General features: G+C 47.4%; 1 protein-coding gene across 1 annotated transcript in view; it reads right to left on the bottom strand.

Annotated features, from left to right (window-relative positions):
- Positions 1-4,841: 4,841 nt before the first annotated feature.
- HDAC1 (histone deacetylase 1) overlaps positions 4,842-22,478 on the bottom strand; it is a 34,165-nt gene continuing 16,528 nt past the window's right edge. Inside the window, exons 10-14 of the mRNA XM_040424572.1 lie at positions 20,263-20,371; positions 20,045-20,175; positions 17,960-18,103; positions 5,735-5,783; positions 4,842-5,646 (exon numbers count right to left, since the gene is read on the bottom strand). Coding sequence (XP_040280506.1) covers positions 5,619-5,646; positions 5,735-5,783; positions 17,960-18,103; positions 20,045-20,175; positions 20,263-20,371 — 461 coding nt within the window. The 3' untranslated portion in view covers positions 4,842-5,618. The remainder of the gene's footprint in view (positions 5,647-5,734; positions 5,784-17,959; positions 18,104-20,044; positions 20,176-20,262; positions 20,372-22,478) is intronic.

Genomic DNA, 22,478 nt, shown 5'->3' with positions numbered 1-22,478 from the left:
ATCCGATTTATCAAAACTGGCTTAGGCTACTTTCACATTAGCGGCGGGTGAACAGCCTGCCGGAAGTCCGCTCCGGCCCCATTCAAGTCATAGTTTTATTCCGGCTGCCTCTGAGCATGTTTGCCGTGCTGCGGCCGGACCTCCAGCCCGCCCCTATTATAGTGAATGAGGCCGGCGCGGACTTCCAGCGGCACGCGTGCACTAGCGGCAGCACGGATCCGGCAGGCTGTTCACCCGCCGCTAATGTGAAAGTAGCCTTAGCTACAGCAACCAATCAGATTCCACCTTTCATTTTAAAGAGCTCCTTTAGAGAATGAAAGGTCAAGGTCCCTGGCTCTTTTTTTTTTATCAGTGGTGGTCCCTACTTTAAGCTTCATGCAGACGTCCATGAGATACCGGACTGGCATTGCAGGAGCGCACGGTGTCATAGCAACTAATGACGCCGTGCGCTCCTGCAATGCCAGTCCGGTATCTCACGGACCGTGTTCCATGGACGTCTGCATGAGGCTTTAGGATCCCCACCAATCTAATAGCCATACCCTATTTTGTGGATAGGAGATAAAACTTCACATAACCGTAATACCCCTGTAGGTAGAAAAATCTAAAAATGTGTGAATAATGCACCCCTAGGGCTGATTCACACAACCCCACTCCGTCACATGTCCATGACTGACTGCATCATAGTGATTTCTGATACAGCCAGTTCCTATCTGATCACAGGTCTGTTGTACTGTACTCAGACAGACATGGCTGAAAGCCAATAGGAAATTATGGACCGCACTACAAACAGTACATTTGTGGGGGTTTATTTTTCCCAATATGCAGCATGCTCTATGTATAGCCCTTTTGCCATACACTTCTCTAGAAGGAAAAAGGGAATAGGAAAAAAAAAGAAAAGAAAGAAAATAAATGGCACCAAATAAAGCACCATGGGATGTATTTTGCTGCTGAAAATCTGCCTAAGACATTTACAATTTTTAAATTGGTATGCTGCGTATTCATATCCCTCACCATAGGTCATGTGCGGACTCTGCAGCAGATTTTTATTTTATTTTTTAACAGAGCATGGATGATATTTTTCAAAAGCTACTGATGTATATACTGTACATCAAAACATAAGGTGGCTGGAGTTGTGGTGAATTTGGACAGCAGGCGACATCTGGAACAGTAACGCCCCTTTCAGGCGAGCGAGTGTCACACTCCGGACTCGCAGCGCAGCACCTGTCCTGAACTTCCAGCACTGCCAGGGTCACACAGCATTATATTCATTTATGATGCTCTGTAACCCTTAGAGGTCTGGAATGTACTGGATAACACTGACAGCATTATAAGGGTTACATAGCATCATAAATCAATATAATGCTATGTGACCCGGGCAGTGCTGGAAGTTCAGGACGGGAGCTGCACTCCGAGCGTGACACTCTCTCGTCTGAAATCAACCTAAAGGCTCAAGCACATGACCATTGCCTCTTTTTTTCGGTCCGCAAAAAACACAGATACCGACCGCGTGCATTCCGCATTTTGGAAGGGCCGGCCCCTAATAGAACAGTCCTATCCTTGTCTGTAATGTAGACAATAATAGGACATGTTCTATTTTTTTTGGCGGAATGGCCATGCGAACACAGAACACACACGTGTTTCCGCAAATGAAACGGACGCGGGAAAAAAAAAGCCCTAAGGCTAGTTTCACATCTGGGTTTTTAAATCCAGCTGAGGAACAGGCTAGCTGGATACTGCCGTTCACCGTTGGACCCCATTGACTATAATGGGATCCGTCCACATTTCAGCACGAGTGCTGGGTTTTGGCCGGAGAAAAATGCTGGAAACTGGCTGAATTCTGTAGTTAATGAGGATCTGGCGGTGCATGGCCCTACCCGGTGAACTCCAGCAGGCTGTTCCTCTGCTGAATAAAAATAATAATTGATGTGAAGCTAGCCTAAGCATTTAACCTGTTGATCACGGTTTTCTCAAGAGAGTATTTTTCAAGACTCCGACATTGTTGACAGGTCCATAACATCTTAGTATGGGAGAGTTCACATCTCCATTTACTGCACACAATACTTTTTTCTGTCTAAAAAAATAGATTTCAGGCAGAAATGACACTCAAACTGATGCGAAATGTGCAACAGGATCCCTTTTTTTACAGGATACTGTAAAAAACGGATCCTGAGCATAACTGATGGACAGGATCCAGTTTTTTTTATAGGGTCTTGTTTTCTTCTGTTCTGGCAAATCAGAAGAATGGAAAATAAAACTTAGATCTGAACTCTCCTCATCTCTGGTTGCAGGCTGGCATTGTGTTTGTGTGTGCAACATACCTATGGCTCGAAGTATAAACTGTGCTCAAGTACATATGCTGGAAGAAACAGCACCAGCCTGCAGCCCCATTCCAGAGCGCTAACCAAGAAACTAACTTTTAACATAAGCCATGTTACCAACTTTCAGCAGCGCCTTGGAAGGATTTCTGATCTTGACTCCTAGGGAGCCACCTCCAAAAAGTGGCGCTGGCAAGATGGTTCTCTTTCTTGGGAGTTACCTCTTTGCATACCAACTTTCGGAAAATGGAAGAACCCTTTCAAAAACAGAACTTAAAAACATGTAAAGTATGTTTCCATTTCAACTGATATGTTTTGCTTTCAGCAAAATTTACTCATATGACCATTATTCAGCATACATCCTGTGACTTTCCTGGATGAATGTCTAATTATCATACCAGCAAGAGGGACCATAGCAAATTGTGAAAAGCATCTCTGTGTAGCCAACCAGAGAAATTACCACTATTGCTACTAAGGCTACTTTCACACTACCGTTCAGAGCGGGTCCGTCTGATGTCTGCTCAGACGGATCCGCTCCTATAATGCAGACGTTTGGATGCGTTCAGAACGGATCCATCTGCATTATAGTTTAAAAAAAATTCTGAGTGTGAAAGTAGCCTGAAAGGATCCGTCCAGACTTTACATTGAAAGTCAATGGGGGACGGATCCGTTTGAAGATTGAGCCATCTTCAAACGGATCTGTCCCCATTGACTTACATTGTAAGTCTGGACGGATCCGCTTGCCTCCGCAAGGCCAGGGGGACACCCGAACGCTGCAAGCAGCGTTCAGGTGTCCGCTTGCTGAGCGGAGGCTGAACGCTGCCAGACTGATGCATTCTGAGCGGATCCACGTCCACTCAGAATGCATCAGGGCCAGACGGATGCGTTCGGGGTCGCTTGTGAGCCCCTTCAAACGGAGCTCACAAGCGGACACCCGAACGCTAGTGTGAAAGTAGCCTAAGAGGACAGTTAAAGTGTATAGGGCAGAGACTCAAAGTCATCAAAAACTCCTTATCAAAATAAGTTAGTTACACATAGAGAGTCAGTGGCTGGGGCAGATAGAGCAGAGGCAGGCTGAGAAGCCAGACTCTAGCATTCTATTGAACGCTGTACTGTAAGATGCAAAGATGGATTCTTAATTCTGGCCTCGAAGGGGTGTGAAGTACCTTACCCAACTATACGTGGATGGGGTCTTCTGCTCATTTGAAAGCCTCCGCAGGGAATACAAATTGCCTCATACATGCTTTTACCGGTACCTCCAGCTGAGGCACGCCTGTGAGATCCAATTTAAATCCTTGTGTTTAAAATGTGGCCCCATGGAATCGGTTACTCGGATGAAACAACCATACAAACCCATTTCATCGTTCTATGTTGAAATTATGAAAATGCAGAAGTCACCGCTTAGGCGCTCCTTCGAGCGTTGGAGGGATGACATCCCAGACCTGGAGACATCTCAGCTGGAGGCGCTGAGTTCTGTATGGAAGAACACAGTGATAAGTGCCCGTGATCAGCTTATTCAACTTAAGTGGCTACACAGAGTTTATCTCACTCCAGTCCGCCTGTATCATATGCGTAGACTCCCAGACCCGAGAAGATCCTTATTTCATATGGTATGGTCTTGACCTGTGATGCAGCGGTACTGGAGTGGGATCTATGACTTTGTCTCCTCAAAGTTGGGGCTCCCAGGGATACTCTCCCCTATAGTTTGCCTGCTAGGATTGGTGTCGGAAATAGTTCCTACCAAATATGGAAGGAAGCTGCTTCGCCTACTCATGTTCTATGGGAGGAAAACAATCCTTTTGAACTGGAAACCACCAAAGATCCCTACCCTGGGTGCGTGGATCCAACTGATAAACTCTGACCTGCAGATGTACAAACTCACTTTTGCAGCAAGGGGCACTCCTGATAGATTTGACCAGATTTGGGGATTGTGGTTGGGTGCACAGGGTACTATCTGATTTTATGTGCCGGAATTCGGAACTCCAGGTTGTATGAATGTGTGTGTGGATGGTTGTCTGATCTTGTACTCCTCAATATGCTTTTAATATTACAGGACTGCTGAACGGATTATCGAAACAAAGCAGTTGCTCCCATCATTGTATGGGTACTGGAACTCGGACTCGTTGCTCAATTGTCTTGCTCGTGTCTCCCCTTGGGATTTGTGATGTTCTTTTACATTTGAAATGTTTTCTATAAATAAATACTATAAAAAACTAAATAAATAATTGATTCTTCTTGGCAATGCTCAGTTAAGCCGAATGCACACGGCTGTGGTATCCCGGCCTGGATTCCTGCTGAGAGCAGGAGCGCACGGCGTCATTGGTTGCTATGACGCCACCGCTGCACTACAGTAATACACTCGTATAGATCATTACTTAGCGTGTGGCTAAGGGGACACTTTGGATGCCTAAATAAATTACACGTGTTCCCTAATAAAGTAAATGATATAACCTATAAAGTATATAGAATAACCTACAAAATAGAATATAGTTTTGTTTGAATGCACCATGTATGAGCACACTAGTCTGTGGTATAATGTTTTATTACAAAGTTTCTCCACAATTTAAAAAAGAAAAATAATCATTAAAACAAAACCCAGTCACAAAACATGACATATATAAACCCCCTTAACGCCATCCTTACGTCAATCAATTCCCACAGTAAGATCACATGTAGAAACCCAAATAGCAACCCCTTTGAGGTAACATGTAACTGCTGACCAGGCTCCCCCCATCTTTTCAAAAACATTAAAATGGTATGATGTAGCAGCATTACCCCAACAGGGAATCCCTGAAGAGTGATGGGGAAAGAGACCTGCATGTCCCTTCCCCATAAGGATATTATAAGCCCCTACTGGAAGATGACTAGGTTAGCCTCCTCTCTCTCACCCGATTGATCCCGATCATGATGTGTACATGCTCTACCAAGAGAGCCGACACTATAGTGCAAGCCATTCGGCTGCAGACCTTGAATACAGCACGGGTGTACTAAAAGTAATACTTTAAAACACAAGGTTAAAACTCTAGGGGTTCATCAGGCTTCTCATATGAAGAGAGCAGAGTTAGGGTAAACAGAGTCACCACCAAAACGAGGAAGGGGCAAAGGTTTTAATGCCTACAAAGACATGAACAATCATTAAGGAAGGCTTTGTCCGGTTTAATTCCCTCCTTTTCCAACCAGAGGGAGAGCAATAATTTAGTCCACGTGGATCTAGTTTGTAAAGAGTCACTGTACAAGGCATATATAAAAGTTACGATCACAAGGATCTCTTGGTCTTCAGATGTTGCCGTTTACTGGTCACGATCAGGCAGTTTTGGTCTCTTCTTTTACCCTGTCGATATATTAAACACAGCGAGTGTTTAAGTAGGATGTTAAGAAAGCGTTTGAAACTACCAATATTTGATTAACTTGATTCCTACCGTTTAGCATCTGGCTTCTCATCTTTCAGCTTGTCCTCCTCTTTGACATCTGCAAAAATATGAGCTCTCATTATGCCAGTAAATAACAAAAATGAACTACCAGACTGAGCTGAATAAATCCAGAAACCTTGTACTTGACTAGTGAATAAAGAGGTAAAATATTGCTGACCTATCCTCAGGATAGGCAATAGATACCTGATAAGTGTTGGTCCGACTCCTAGCACCCCAGAAGATCAGCTGTTTGTAGAGGATGCAGTGCTCTGGTAGGCGCCATGGTCTCTTCCTAGGCCAGTGACATCATGTTTATTGGTCACATGGTCTAGCACAGCTCAGTCCCGTTCATTTGAATGGGTCTGGACTGCAATACCAAGCACAGCAATGTATGGATCTATGTTTGGTAAGCTGTGAGGAGGCTGCACCATGCACAGGTGCGCCATAACCTCTTCAAACAGCTAATTGGCAGGGGTGCTGGGTGTCGAATCCCCACCAAACATCAATGACCTGTCCTGAGGATAGGCCATCAATACTAACTCCCTGAAACCCCTTTAAGGCCATATAATGACTTGTTTCAACCAAAAAGTCTATATTCAAAAGGAGTGGAAGGAGAAATGGGGACACTGTGGAACTACTCAAACTAATCAAGGAAAGGCTATGGAAACCCTTGGGGAGAATATATTTTTTTGCATTTGCTGTATTAGGGTACTTTCACACTAGCGGCAGGACAAATCCGACAGGCTGTTCACCCTGTCAGATCCGTCCTGCCGCTCAGCTCCGGCGCAGCACGGCAGTGCGAGGCCGCCGGACTAAAAAGTCGGACACACATGCAGTACTTTTAGTCCGGCGGCCTCTCGCTGTGCTGGAGCTCCGCCCCCGCTATAGTCAATGGGGACAGAGCGGCGGTCCGGCGGCCCTGTCGGATCCGTCCTGCCGCTAGTGTGAAAGTAGCCTTAGGCATTCACATTTCCCTTTTTGATGTGTGCTCTCTGCATTTTCCATGCACAGCACATGACCCTATGATTTTAATGTCTGTTCACACGTCAGTGTGGGTTAGTGAAAAAAATGAAATAAAAATCAGACCGAGATGCAGACCAAAACACACCCATTATAGTCTATAGGTCTGTAAAAAAAAAAACAAAAAAAAAAAACAAACAAACCACAACATGGATGGCATTCGTGTTGGGTTTGTTTTTCCACTGACCACTAACAGGAGAGGAGCAGTGTCTGTGGAATACGGATGAGACACATACAGCAAAAAACGGACACACAGGCCAAACAGATGCTTCACGGATGAAACATGTACGGATTTTTTTTCACAGACTTCGAACTGACTTGGAAATCTCGCGGCTCTGTCTGCAGCCCATCTAAGGTGACACCCTTTCAACCAAATAAAATAAATAAACTTAAATCAAAAGGGATGTCAGCTTTACGAGCTCGAAGGAAAGCAGAAAGAGGAGTTTCAAAGTAAGAGCTTATTCACACAACCTTCTTTTACTTCCATGCGCTATTTGTTTAAAAAAAAAAAAAAAAAAACACACGACGTGTGAATGCCATTGGCCATTTATTTTTTTAAAGTGATCCAGATACCAGATCCAAGACAGTCACTGAAGATCCTATTCTCGTCCCCTTTTGCAGATCAGAACAGCCTGCATGCCTGGCATTCGTCTGGATATTTCACACTGAATGGGCTGAGCATTCTACTGATTTTGGGCTAAAATTTATTTTCACTTGGTCTTTATCAAACACTTTCAACTGTTTTTCCTCTACAGCTTTCACTCTCAGGGTAATAGATGACCATGTCATCCCTCGTTTCAGTGAATCAGTCAGAGAGTTGTCCTGATGGCTCAATCTCTAGCCTTTATCACAACTCATTTAAGCCAAAAAAAAAAATATTCAAACTGATAATTTTGCTACAATGAACGTTTATGTGCTGTTAGGTGGTTACAGATAAGGGCTAGAGATCAAGTTGATGAATTCACTGTAAAGCAAAAAGTAAGGCCGTGTTCACATGTCCGCTTAGGAGATCTGGCACAGAGCAACCTGTGTAATCTTCTACTTCACCACCAGATCCACTGACTGCAGTAAGGTCTGCCGGGGATCCAGCCTATTTCTGGCATAAATGCATGGTTTTGGCTAGTCAAACAAAATGTTGTATGCAACTTTTTTTTGTCCGGACAACAGCCAGTGTTTAGGAGATCTGGATGCCGAAGCCTGCACAAACTGAGATGTAAAAACAGCCTTACAGTCTGCAAATAGGCTGAAAAAAATAAATAAATAAATAAATAAATAAATAAATGGTATATGATTTTTTTTGCCCAAAATTTGTAGAATACGATGAGGAAAATATTGCTCCAAAAGGTGTCCAAACAACATGAATCAGACAGGGGCGTACTCATGCGATTGCGAAACCATGTATTACATGGACGGCCATTCATTTGCAGCGTTCTGTGCTTCTCTCCCTGGTCATTACAGTTGATTTATGGAGATGAGAGAAACAAAAAAAAAAAAAAAAAAAAAAAAAAAAAAAAAGGGGCCATTTTATAATTTAAAAAAAGGATCTTTCTTCTCCCCAGAAACAGCAACACTCTAGTCCATGGGCTATGTTGTCCGTCACCTTAACCCCCTGAGGACAGGGCGAGTTTCGATTTTTGCGTTTTTCACTCCCTGCCTTCCCGGAGCCATAACTTTTTATTTTTCATTTCCCATAGCTGTATGAGCAGGGCTGTCTTTAATATTGATTGGACTCTGGGCAAGATTTTACTTGGGCCCCCTGGATCCTGCCTTCCCACACCCTAGCATGAAATCACGCCCTCCACAACAACACACACGCAATTTCAGTCAGTTCTGTCTGCGATTGCATTGAGTTGTTCAGATTTTTGTGATAAACTGAATGTTGGTACCCGGACCCGAACTTCTTCACTGAAGTTCGGGCTTGGGATCAGTGTTCTGTAGATTTTATTATTTTGCATTATAACATGGTTATAAGGGAAAATAATAGCATTCTTAAATACAGAATGCATAGTAAAATGTGCATTAAGGGTTAAAAAAAAATAAGGATTAACTTCTATTTGATGACTAGATTTGCATTATACAAAATTCTATACCATTGATTAACTGCCTGAATAAATAGAACGCTTAAAATACAATTTTATTTAATACTACATTTTAAAAACCTGTGGCTCTCCATTAGATTCATAAAAACAGGCTCAATGTGAGAGGAAGGTGTTTGTCCACAAATTATGAGGACACAGCAACCAAATCTGGCCACCAGCCCCATACATCCAGGATGTGACTAGGGATCTAATAAGGCATGGTGCTGGTGGCCAGATTTGGCACATGAAACAATAGCGCTTGCATATGAATGAGTGATCCTGGGACAACATCCAATTGTATCTTATAGACACCACTTTAAAGGGAAAGTGATATATTGTGTGTCGATATACACAGAGACTGTAAACAATATTGGCACACATCTTCCACAGTGGACAAGTATATACTAATGTGTGAGAGATAACAGTGAAATGGTTGCCGTGTCCTTTTAATTTGTGGACAAACACCGCCCTCTCACATTGAGCCTGTTTTTGTAAATCTAGTGGAGAGACAGCAGTTTTTAATAAGTAGTATTTAATAAAATGCTATTTTAAGCGTTCTATTTATTTAGGCAGTTAATCAATTGTATAAAAAAAAAAAAAAAAAAAGAAGAATTACTCACCTCATCAGCTTGATCGCGCAGACGGCATAGTCTTCTTTCTTTCTTCTTGCAGGACCTGCAAAAGGACCTTCGATGACATCATCGCGCTCACCACGTGGTGAGCGCAGTGACGTAATCGAAGGTCCTTTTGCAGGTCTTGCAAGAAGAAAGAAAGAAGACTATGCCGTCTGCGCGATCAAGCTGATGAGGTGAGTAACTATTTAAAAAATTTTTTAACCCTCAATCGACATTTTACTTAGCATTCTGTATTAAAGAATGCTATTAAACTATGTCAATTGAATTTGTGGGCAGTGGCCAGCGGGGCTCAAGAGGCAGCTGCCTTGGGCCCACCAGGAGCAACTAGGCTTGGGGCAGCTGCCCCTTTTGCCCCACGTTAAAGACGGCCCTGTGTATGAGGGCTTTTTTTTTGAGGGACAAATTGTACTTTCTTATGGCACCATTTAACATTACATAAGATGTAGTGGGAAGCAGTAAAAAAAAAAAAAAAAAAAAAATATAAAATCCAAATTGGGTGACATGTATAAAAAAAAAAAAAAAAAAAATTCAAAAATATTTCTGCCATAGTTTTAATAGTTTCATTTTTATGGTGTTCCTTATGCAGTAAAACTAAGGGCTCTTTCACACCTGCGTTATTGTCTTCCGGCATAGAGTTCCGTCGTCGGGGCTCTATGCCGGAAGAATCCTGATCAGGATTATCCTAATGCATTCTGAATGGAGAGTAATCCGTTCAGGATGCATCAGGATGTCTTCAGTTCCGGTACGGAACGTTTGTTGGCCGGAGAAAATACCGCAGCATGCTGCGCTTTTTGCTCCGGCCAAAAAACGAGATTTTTGTATAACTTACCAGTAAAATCTCTTTCTCGCTCTTTCCTTGGGGGACACAGAAGACCTTGGGGTATAGCTCATCTCCCTAGGAGGCGTGACACTAAGTGAAGACTGTTAAGCCCCTCCTCCACAGCTATACCCTCAGCCTGGAGAGAGAGACTGCCAGTTGCGTGTCCAAGTAGTGAGAAAAGGCAAAGTCCAAAAATTGGAACCAACAAGCCAACTACCCAAAGGGTAAACAAACTCGGAAACAGTCAGAGAAGAACAAAGAATGGGTGGGTGCTGTGTCCCCCAAGGAAAGAGCGAGAAAGAGATTTTACTGGTAAGTTATACAAAAATCTCGTTTTCTCGCCCAGTTTCCTTGGGGGACACAGAAGACCTTGGGACGTTCAAAAGCAGTCCAAAGGGGGAGGGACCACAGCACCAAGGCGAAGCACCCGAAGGCATCAAAAAACCCGCCGCCTGCAGACCAGGCGGCCCGAAACAGCATACGCCGAAGCCCGAGTATGCACCCTGTAGAACTCGGTAAGGTGTGCAAGGAAGACCAGTGACCGCCTTGCACAAATGCATGGCCGAAGCCTAATGCCTCCGGCCCAGGAAAAAACCGACAACTCTGGCCAAATGAATGGTGACACCAAAAGCAGAACCCTGCCCTTGGTGCGGCAACCACAACAAGAGCCACTCTGAGAAAGCGGAGGAAAGCCACCCTGGAGGCCGTCAACCCTTTGCACGGACCTCCTGGAAACACAAGAGACCGAATGTCGACAAGAGTCGGAGATCTCCAACGTTCCCTGGGGTGGGAAGGGGAGGACGACTGCCTCAATGAAATGAAAGACAAACACCATCTTCAGAAGGAAGGAAGAGACGGAATGGAGAACAGCCCTGTCCTGGGGGAAGACAGAAGGCTCGGAACAAGAAGGGCCGCCACTCAGGCACCCATCAGAGACACGATGGCTACAGAAACCCAACTGTTAGTAGAGGGAACTTCTGTAACGGCTCCAAGGAAAAATTGGAGCGCCAAGAGCCTAGTATGTAGTTCCCAGGACGGTACCGGAGGACAGTACAAAGGAACCCAAGAGCCGCTCCATGGAAGAAGTTCCTGACAGGCCCAGAGGGCCTGGGAACGCTGAAAGAGGAAGGACAGGAATGACACTTGATACTTCAAGCAACAGAGTCCCAGCCCCAGGTCCAGGCCGGACTGGAGAAAGACAGAACCATGGAGAAAGGCAGAGTGGGGGAACGCCCAGCTTCCCACAGAACCCCAGGTAAAACCCTAAGTCCTACCACAGATCCTGGACGAAAAACTCGGCTAGAAGCGAACACTAGCGAGCCCACTAGAGTTGCCTGGGCAAGCGGGTGAAAACCCAATGATCAGGCGCAGACCCGTAACACGGGTAGAACAGTCGGTAGAACTGGTCCCGTCGGCCCCCGAGCAAGGTTGTCCCGTATCCCCCCAGAGTGGGGAAGCAGAAGGACAAACGGACAGGAACCGAAGGGTCCGCCCAGCAACCGCCAGGACAAGACAGGCTAAAGCCGAAGCCAATGTAGCCACCACAGGAAGACGGACTACAGTTCCGGTGTGGGAGATTTAAAAGACAATCCTGACCAAATGGTAGTCCTCCCAAGTTACCGAGAAGGTGAATCCAAAGCAGAAACATTGCCTAAAATGGAAAAAACGCAATCTGCACCCAGCGGGAGGACAGAAAACGGTAGACCCGGTAACTAGGCACACAGCTAGTACAGCCAGTGTGGACAAGGGAGACTCAAAAGGAACACCAGAACCATCCACATGAACAACCATGCTTTCCCCAGAGGGAAGGGCAGTGAAGGAACAGCCTCTGAAGCGTGGCCGGAACAGACGCCACATCGGAATGATCTGTACCGAGTGGGAGCCAAACAGAGCCGGCGAGAAAAGGCAGGCGAGACAGAGGCCGGTATAACACCCTCCAACCGAAAGGGGGAGTGGGCAACAGAGAGGCCATAGGACAGCTCAAAAGCAGAACACCGCTACACAGAGACGCCCGGTTCACCGCCTCGCAGAAGGCGAATACCCTGAAGAACCCAAGGTGGAGGTCCCCCAGACCTGTATAAGCGAGCACCCAAGAGAAGTTGGGTGACCTTCCCAAGAATAGCGGCCCGAACCTGGTAGCAGATCAGACTGAAGCACCGAGGGCGCCAATCCGGAAAGAATCATACCACACTGCACCCGAAGAGGAGGAAATGGTATTAGGCGAGGGGACCGTAGTCCCGCCAGAGCCAACATAAAATGCGAAGGGCGCTGCAGACAGCGCTCTCGACCATGTGACCACTAGCACAGGGAAACAATGCCGCGGAAGGACAAATGGGCCAACGAAATGAATGAGTACCACCCAGCTCTGTGCAGTAGCGAACAGTAGAGCCCGTCTACTTAAATATAAGGTATTCATTTGTTGTTTATTGGACAACACCTTAGGCTTACACAGATGGACAGAATGATCTCCTTAGAGAATAGTGCAAGGCTTGCGGCAATCATCGTATCCCAAGAGAAAAAGTATGTCGCAGGAGGAAAGGAGGCATACGTACGAGTAGCCCCGTAAGCAGTGAGAAGGCCAACCCACCTACGGGACGAGAAGGAAACAACGCACAAGAACGTCCGCTCACTGCAAAAATATATCACTCAGCGAAGAGGGCCAGCCACAGAGTGCCACAGTATCTACGGGAGTGCAAACTGAAAGGAGTTATGCACAAGACTAGTATGGTATGCGATGGAACGCAAACTGACCGCCCCGAAAAAGGGGGGAAATGTACCTGGCAAACTGCAGTGGGCAAGAATGCAAAGGCCTGCCCCAAAAAGGGGGTGATGCCCAAGGCCGTACCTACGTCAGAGAAGTAGGGCATACCATACTTCGCCCAGAAAGGCGCCATGCACATGGCCACACAGTATCCAGCAGGAACGCAGGAGGTCCACCTAGTGAAAAAGGGGGGCATGCACAGGGCTATCTTAGCATTAAGTGAGTGTGCAACAATTCACCCAACCCGAAATTTCGTGAGAGTGTAACTACTCCGCCAATGAAGGGGAACATGTGCAAGTCCAGTACAGCACATACAAGGACAGCCTTGAATCTTGTGAGCGTGCAAAATTCCACCCATGGAATGAGGGGTGGTCACGCACAAGGCCAGCACCGTATCCAATGGAAGCGCAAGCGTTCCACCCATGTTAGAGGCCATGCTCAAGGCCAGCAACGTATCTGGTGAGAGTGTAGTATGCCGCCCAGAAAAGGAAGGGGGGGGGGGGGGGGGGGGGTCATGCACATGTCCAGCATCGCATCCAGGGAGAATGCGAGCAGTCGGTGAGAAAGTGTGTATGCCACCGAAGGAGGCATGCCCATGGCCGGCAGCGAATCCAGTGAGAGTGCGTACACCGCCCACAGAAGAGGGGTCATGCATATGGCCGGCCGCGGATCCAGAGAGAGTGCAAGCACCCCGCTATGTATAGGGGTCATGCACATGGCCAACAATGTACCGGCGAGAGAACAACCACCGACCGAGGGAGTGTATGTATGCCGCCACCCGGGAAGGAGGCATACCCAAGGCCGGCAGTGAATCCAATGAGAGTACATCATACCGCCTATGTAAGGTGGTCATGCACATGGCTGACAGTGAATCCAGTGAGAGTGCCGAATGCCGTCCACAGAAGGGAGTCATGCCTATGGCAGGCAGCGAATCCAGTGAGAGTGCCGTGTTCCACCTATGGAAGGGGGGCACGCACATGGCCAGCAGCGAACCCAGTGAGAGTGCCGTGTTCCACCTATGGAAGGGGGTCGTGCACATGGCCAGCATTGTATCCGGAGAAACTGCAGTAGGCCGCCAATGAAAGGGGGATCATGCACAAGGCCAACCCGCAGTTAGGGAGAGTGCAGTATCCCGCCCAGGAGGGGGGTCCTGCACATGGCAGGCACCATAACTGGAGAGGGTGACGAATGTTGCCTACAGAAAAGGCATGCACTTGACCAGCGCCGTAGCGCGGAAAGGGCAAGAAAAACCACCTAGAAGGGGAAAAAAGACCCTGGCAGCGCCGCAGCCGGGGAGCGCGACACCATGCCGCCTATGGAAGGGGGGCATGTATACAGGCAGCACTCTGAGATGAGGCTGCAGCGTCCTGCGCAGCCCACAAGTCATATATATAATAAAAACTCTCTTTTTTTTTTTTTTTTTTTTTTTAACACACAGCCTCACTGAGGCAGAAAAAAATAAAATAAAAGGGGGGGCCACCTACAGGGCACAGATCCACCCATACAGGCTCATCGGAAGCCGGCCTGTACCCAAAGGGTTAACAGGGATCCGGCCTGGGGGGCGGCACTGCAATCCTCTGGGGGCGGGGGAACCTCCAGGCGGGAAGAATTCGCGCCTGGAGAAGTTCCAGCCCCCTCCAACAGAGGCCTGAATTTGCGGCCTAGTAGCGTGAAGCTGGGGCCTAAATTTTTAGCGGCGCCCGGCTGACCGGGGCCGCACAGTATTTAAAGTACCGGCCGGCCTACGGAGCGGCACATACCGGCCGCGGGTGCCCACCCCGCGGGCCGTAAGAGCCGGGGCCTAAATTTTTAGCGGCGCCCGGATGACCGGGGCCGCACAGTACTTAAAGTACCAGCCGGGCCTACGGAGCGGCACATACCGGCCGCGGGTGCCCACCCCGCGAGCCGGGGACCCGGATAGAGCGGGATCGCGGCCTTGAAGTGGAACACAAGTTTTGTTCCGACGGTCGGCCGGGGCTGTTGAAGCGCTCATTTTGCAGGCCACGGTGCCCACCCAGCTGTCCGGAAGTGAGGACCCTGCACCCGGCAGCCATTTCACCCCTGGAGCGGGCACCTGCCTAGAACAGCGCTCCATATGGCCGGCAGCTACAACCTCCTTTCCCCTGGAACGGTGTCCGTGAGAGTAGGGAGGGTCAGTGGCAGCAAGGCGCGGGCCCTCTGGCCCTGAAGTAGTGGCCGGTAAGAGGGAGGGGGACCCTGAGACCGGGTCTGTGAGGGTGGACGCCTGCATAACCCCTCCATCAGGGGCAGCTAGTTGCGGACCTCCGCAGCTCCCTAGGCATTCTTCTTGTAGGGAGAAGGGTGCCAATGTCCTGGAGGCCAGGAGAGAGGGAGCAGAATGTCGCCCTGCGACAGCCCAGGAGCCAGCCTAGGTCTAGCATGGGCAGAAGGGTCCATAGGCCCAGTATAGGGTCAGGCACGCAGGAGACCGGGGGGGGACGGGGGACGTAGGGCTGGAGAAGCCTCTCTCTCACCATAGTCGTCTTCACCCTCGGTCCGTTCCAGCAGGGTCGCCCCTTCAGCTACTGGCACCGTAGTGGCAGGACGCTGGGAGAGGGACTTGGCGTGCGGGCGACCCTTGCGCTGGCGGGATGTAGGGGAGCGAGGCTGCCCTGATCCACCTTGCCTTCTGTGGGGGAGGCAGCAGTGCGGGTGACCGGCACTGGCGCAGCTCAACCCCGGGAGAACAGAGAGGTCTAGTGCGTCTCTGTTATCCCTGATGATCTGGAACAAAAATAAAATAAAAAAGTAAAAAACTAAAATTGAAACAAGGAGAAAGCAGCCCTGCAGAGCAGGGAGTGTCTTGCCTCCTTGGACACTAAGCAAAAACTGGCAGTCTCTCTCTCCAGGCTGAGGGTATAGCTGTGGAGGAGGGGCTTAACAGTCTTCACTTAGTGTCACGCCTCCTAGGGAGATGAGCTATACCCCAAGGTCTTCTGTGTCCCCCAAGGAAACTGGGCGAGAAATCCGGAACACTTGCCGCAAGGCCGGATCCGGAATTAATGCCCATTGGAAGGCATTGATCCGGATCCGGCCTTAAGCTAAACGTCGTTTCGGCGCATTGCCGGAGCCGACATTTAGCTTTTTCAGAGTGGTTACCATGGCTGCCGGGACGCTAAAGTCCTGACAGCCATGGTAAGTGTAGCGGGGAGCGGGGAAGCAGTGTACTTACCGTCCGTGCGGCTCCCCGGGCGCTCCAGAGTGACGTCAGGGCGCCCCAAGCGCATGGATCACGTGATCGCATGGATCACGTCATCCATGCGCATGGGGCGCTCTGACGTCATTCTGGAGCGCCCCGGGAGCCGCACGGACTGTAAGTATACCGCTCCCCCGCTCCCCGCTCCTACTATGGCAACCAGGACTTTAATAGCGTCCTGGGTGCCATAGTAACACTGAAAGCATTTGGAAGACGGTTCCGTCTTCAAATGCTTTCAGTACACTTGCGTTTTTCCGGATCCGGAGTGTAATTCCGGCAAGTGGAGTACACGCCGGATCCGGACAACGCAAGTGTGAAAGAGGCCTAACTTGTACTCTTCCTTCTCTGGGTCAGTACTATTACAGTGATACAATACATAGGTATTAAAACATGAGAAAAACTATTTTTTGCATCACTCAATTCTGACCCCCCGTAATTTTATTATAGTTACATCTACAGAGCTGTGCGAGGGCTTTTTTTCTGCAGGGTTACCTGTAGTTTTTATTGATACCATTTTGGATTGTGTATAACTTTTTAAAGAAACGAAAAAAAAAAAAAATGGGGAATTAGCCATTTTGATTCGTTTTTCCATAACGGCGTTCACTTAAAAGGGGTTGTCCGGGTTCAGAGCAGAACATTCCCTTTTTCACCACTCCAGCCCCTCTGATATGAGCATCGGAGCATTTCATGTTCCGATGCTGCCCCTTACCCTGCGCTTTTTCAGCAGATTCGGTAACGTACGGGTCTCTGCTAGGCAGAGGCTTCCGCCTAGCAGTGTAAAAAAATAAATAAAAAAAAAAACAAAGCCCTTGCCCTGCACGATACAGTACAGGCAAGGGAGAGCATCGGAGCATGAAATGTCATGTCAGAGGGGCTGCCTGGTTGAAAAATGGGATATGTCCGGGTTCAGCTCTGAACCCGACCACCACCTTTAAGGGATACATTAATATTTTTAATAATATGGGCATTTTGGGAAGTGGCGCAGCTAAAGAGGTATATTTTTTTTTATGGGGAAAGTTGGGCGATTAGAATTTTAATTTTTTCAAAACTTTAATTTTTTTTTTATGTTTACACTTCTATTAAGACCCCTCAGGAGACTTGAACATGCAATCGTTAGATCACTTCACAGGCAGGGCTTCATAGGAACGTATTGTTGTGGTAGCCTTGAGCCTTCCTCACACTCAAGGCCATCTCCGAGAACAAACGACTTCCCCCAATAGCCATGCGAGGGAGCCTTGCAGGTAAGTCGCCTCAGACTGTTATTGCTGATCACAGACATTGCCCCGTGTGTCTGCTGTGTAAAACAGCAGAAAACTGGTGTCTATGGTGCCCACTCCAGTGTTGGCACCATCTTTAAAGAGTGGGCATCTGCCATACATGTACAGTGAATATCCTCAAAGTTACACAATTGTGATTGGCTCGGACACATCTCCCAGGCCGAACACAGCCCCCTGCCTCGAACTGACTGTCAAGGTAATTTAGAATACAGTCTCTCTCTGGAAAGGCCATTAATATCCGATCAGTCTGGGTACAGTTATTCCTCCCACAAATTTATGAATAAATTGACTAGTGGGTGTTACCAGCTGGCAGTGTGTCCTTGTAGTCTGACATTGCTCAGTCAGTGTAGGGACACATGGGAACAGCATTATGTACTAAAACAGATATGTTAAGTGGACTGACAGCCCCTGTGTAAAGAATCTCACCTTTCTTATCTTCATCTTTCTCATCTTCGGTTTTGGCACGCTTTGCCTTTTTGTAATTCGCAACACTCCTACGTCCTCCTTCCCCTTCATCTTCTGAATCTGAGAATTCCTCATCACAAGCAATTCTCTTGTCCGAAGATCGAACTGCAAAAAAAAAAAGGCACAATTGTAGTCACATGTCTACAATGCTTCAATTGTTAAAGGGGTTCTGCACTTTGTTTAAACTGATGATCTATCCTCTGGATAGATCATCAGCATCTGATCGGCAGGGGTCCGACACCTAGGACCAGTTGATACAAGTCGTAACGTCACTCGGCCAGCGGTAAACAGTGAGAAGGCCGCGGCGCTGCTGGAGCGCCGCTGCCTTCTCAAACAGCTGATCGGCAGGGGTCACGGGTGTTGGACCCCTGCCGATCAGATGCTGATGATCTATCCAGAGGATAGATTATCAGTTTAAACAAAGTGCAGAACCCCTTTAAAGAGGGCAACTTTTATGTAACCGTATGTTTCACGCTTTATAAGACGCACTTTTTTCACCCCAAAAGAGTGAGTGTGTGCCGCTTATAAAGAAAATACTAGTGAGCGCTTCCATTATGAAAGCGCTCACTAGTATGCTTTAGGTGCCGGGAGTAGGGAGTGAAGAGCTGCCCTCCAGGTCTTCTTTCCTGGGGCCGGTGCTGCACTGTCCTGACCCTGTACAGCGTCAGGACGTAGTGTGCGCACGCTGCACGCTGTCAGTGCAGTGCCCGCCGTAGAAGACATGGGTGCGCGACTGCTGCAGGAGATGGAGAGGAGCTGCGGCGCAGAAGAGGTAAGATAAGTTTTTTATTTTATTCTGATCTGAGGTCGGATGGGGGTTCCGGCAAGGAACTCTGATATTTGGGGTCTGACGATGAGGGCTGATCCGAGGTCTGATGGGGGTCTCACGATGAGGGCTGATCCGAGGTCTGATGGGGGTCTCACGATGAGGGCTGATCCGAGGTCTGATGGGGGTCTCACATTGAGGGCTAATCCGAGGTCTGATGGGGGTCTCACATTGAGGGCTAATCCGAGGTCTGATGGGGGTCTCACATTGAGGGCTAATCCGAGGTCTGATGGGGGTCTCACATTGAGGGCTAATCCGAGGTCTGATGGGGGTCTCACATTGAGGGCTAATCCGAGGTCTGATGGGGGTCTCACATTGAGGGCTAATCCGAGGTCTGATGGGGGTCTCACATTGAGGGCTAATCCAAGGTCTGATGGGGGTCTCACATTGAGGGCTAATCCAAGGTCTGATGGGGGTCTCACATTGAGGGCTAATCCAAGGTCTGATGGGGGTCTCACATTGAGGGCTAATCCGAGGTCTGATGGGGGTCTCACATTGAGGGCTAATCCGAGGTCTGATGGGGGTCTCACATTGAGGGCTAATCCGAGGTCTGATGGGGGTCTCACATTGAGGGCTAATCCGAGGTCTGATGGGGGTCTCACATTGAGGGCTAATCCGAGGTCTGATGGGGGTCTCACATTGAGGGCTAATCCGAGGTCTGATGGGGGTCTCACATTGAGGGCTAATCCGAGGTCTGATGGGGGTCTCACATTGAGGGCTAATCCGAGGTCTGATGGGGGTCTCACATTGAGGGCTAATCCGAGGTCTGATGGGGTTCTCACATTGAGGGCTAATCCGAGGTCTGATGGGGGTCTCACATTGAGGGCTAATCCGAGGTCTGATGGGGGTCTCACATTGAGGGCTAATCCGAGGTCTGATGGGGGTCTCACATTGAGGGCCGATCTGAGGTCTGATGGGGGTCTCACATTGAGGACTGATCTGAGGTCTGAAATAAAGGGTTGATCTGAGGTCTGATGGGGGTCTCACATTCATAAGTGCTGATATGAGGTCTGAAATAAAGGGCTGATATAAGGTCTGATGGGGTCTGACATAGAGGGCTGATATGTGGGTCTGATGTGATGTCCTTATATGGGGGTCTGATCGGATGTCCTGATATTTATGGGGTCTGGTGAAAAAAATTTTTTTCTTATTTTCCTCCTCTAAAACCTGGGGTGCGTCTTATCGGGTGCGTCTTATAAAGCGAAAAATATAGTACTTACTAGAAATACGTTTGTCTGGATCATCTTCGTCTTCATCACCACTATCATCCTGAATAGAGTCCTCAGGGATGGGCTGAATCTGGACTCCAGGGGCATGTGGAAGCATACGCAAGTTCTCAAACAGTCGCTGCCTGAAGCAAAAACCAACAAAAGCCAGACCATTTACTTTAAAAATACTTCAGAAAGGACAAACTTCATTTTATTATCAAGTTACTCACTTGATCTTCTCCAGGTATTCATTTGTGTTTTGGTTTGTCATGTTGGAAGGACTGATGTGAAGCTTGAAGTCGGGGCCAAAATATTCAAAATAGTCATTGTAAGGAAGCTCTGAAAAGTGGAAAAGCAACTAATTATAGACGCAGGTATTAGTTGCAATTGTGAATTTACTAATACTATACGTTAAAAGTACTAAACCAACTTGTTCACATAAACTTACTAATAAGTGAGAAAGATCATATTCAAACATGCCACTTAAACAGCTGTGAGAAATAACCTATTTGGCCACGAGATGTGCAATATCACAGCTGAGCTTCTCCATCATTCACTGTCACTATGTCCCTTTTACTCCACTAGAGGTGTACCACCAAATGGAAAACAGGCTACAAAAGGGTTGTCTCAGATCTTTTAATTATTCAAATAAAAAAAGCATGATATACTCACCCATTTCTGGTTTAGTACCCTCGCCACTGTGTTTACACAAACCCCAGAGGTGACATGCTGTAAACCGCTGAGGACACCGATTGGCCGTAGCAGTTTCATGCTGTATCCAGGCATTTGACCACTGCTGTTGGTTAATACACAGCGGCGGGAATATTTAACCAGTGCCAGAGTAGGAGAAACGGGCGAGTATATATTTGTTTTGTATTTTAAGCAATTTTAGGAGTTCTGAGACTTAATTATCCTGGACATCCCCTGTAAGGTGGAATATATACACACACACTTTTTTTTGCCATGGAAATATATATTTAAGGCTTCATGCACACAACCGTTGTTTTATTCCGTGTCCGTTGCGCTGTTTTTCTGCGGACCCATTGATTTTCAATGGGTCCGTTGAAAACTGGGCTATCGCACCGTTTGCCGTCCATGATCCGTGGTTCCAGTCCGTAAAAAAAATATAACCTGTCCTATTATTTTCGCGGAAAACGGTTTGCGGCCCTATTCAAGTCAATGGGACCGCTAAAAAAGAAGATTGTCATCCGCGTCCGCTTTTTTCCTATCATTTGCATGGTAAACCAGTCTTAGACCTTTTTTTACATTCCTTTATGTCTGGTGGTCCTCCAAAAATAAAGGAAGACACACGGAAACGGATCACGGAACCCCATTTTGCGGAACGGAACACAACAGTCATGTGCATGAGGCCTAAGGCATATTTTTTTCATGACGTTCATATTTCACACTAAGTAACCTTAGAAATAAATTCTTCAGGTTACTAGTCACGTGGATACCTAATATGTGTAGTTTATACTTTTATTTAAAGGGGTTATCCAAGACTATAAAAATGTCCCCCATATGCCGGGCGGCTCACAATGAATATACTTACCTGGCTTCCCGTGCAGCTCCTGGTCCCCACACCGCAACATCCAGTGTCAGGGGGAGCAGCCAATGGCAGGTGGGGACGAGCCTCCCGGGCCACGCTAGGGAGGCTCATACCCACCTGCCATTGGCTGCACCAACCCTCCACGCACGGGGAGAAGCAGCAGTGGCGGTGCGGGGACCAGGAGCAGTGCAGGGAGCGTGGAAGCCAGGCAAGTATATTCATTGAGAGGGGCCCGGCATATGGGGGACATTTTTATAGTCTTGGATAACCCTTTTATTGAGTGCACAATATAATGTATTCAACTATATACTAAACAGTAGCAATTTTTTGGAATTTTTACAGTAAACATTTTCAAAAATCCCATTATGGGATTACTATTTGATAAATTTTAAACTTATATTAAAGCATACTTCTGCTCATTATGTCCGGCTGCTGTGTTGCATCCTAGTTTTCTTTCATAGACAAAGGTATACTCAACTGTAGGCAACTGTATATGGTTTTTTAGCTGCATAAAAAAAGACATCTAAAAGTGATGTTTTCTTTATGGAAAACACATGTGGCATAAAGCTAATATTCATATAAGGGATCTGGGTATGACTGATCCATTAAGTGAAGGAGAGCAGTGTGACAATAATTATTGTGGCAATTGCACACTGTACAGATCCGGTGCTGGAGCTACTCTGAAACAGCTGATCATTGGGGGTTTAGGGTGTCAGACCACCACTCAGAAATGAATAGCCTATACCAATGATGGCTAACCTCCGGCACTCCAGCTGTGGTGAAACTACGACTCCCAGCATGCTCCATTCATTTCTGTGGAGTTCTGAGAACAGCCAAGCAAGTGTACATCTTGGGAGTTGTAGTTTTACCACTGCTGGAGTGCCGGAGGTTAGCCAT

The sequence above is a fragment of the Bufo bufo genome, chromosome 3 (assembly GCF_905171765.1).
Source record: "Bufo bufo chromosome 3, aBufBuf1.1, whole genome shotgun sequence".
In the NCBI taxonomy this organism is placed as follows: Eukaryota; Metazoa; Chordata; class Amphibia; order Anura; family Bufonidae; genus Bufo; species Bufo bufo.
Note: the sequence above shows the minus strand (reverse complement) of the source record. Positions and strands in the feature narration are given on the sequence as shown.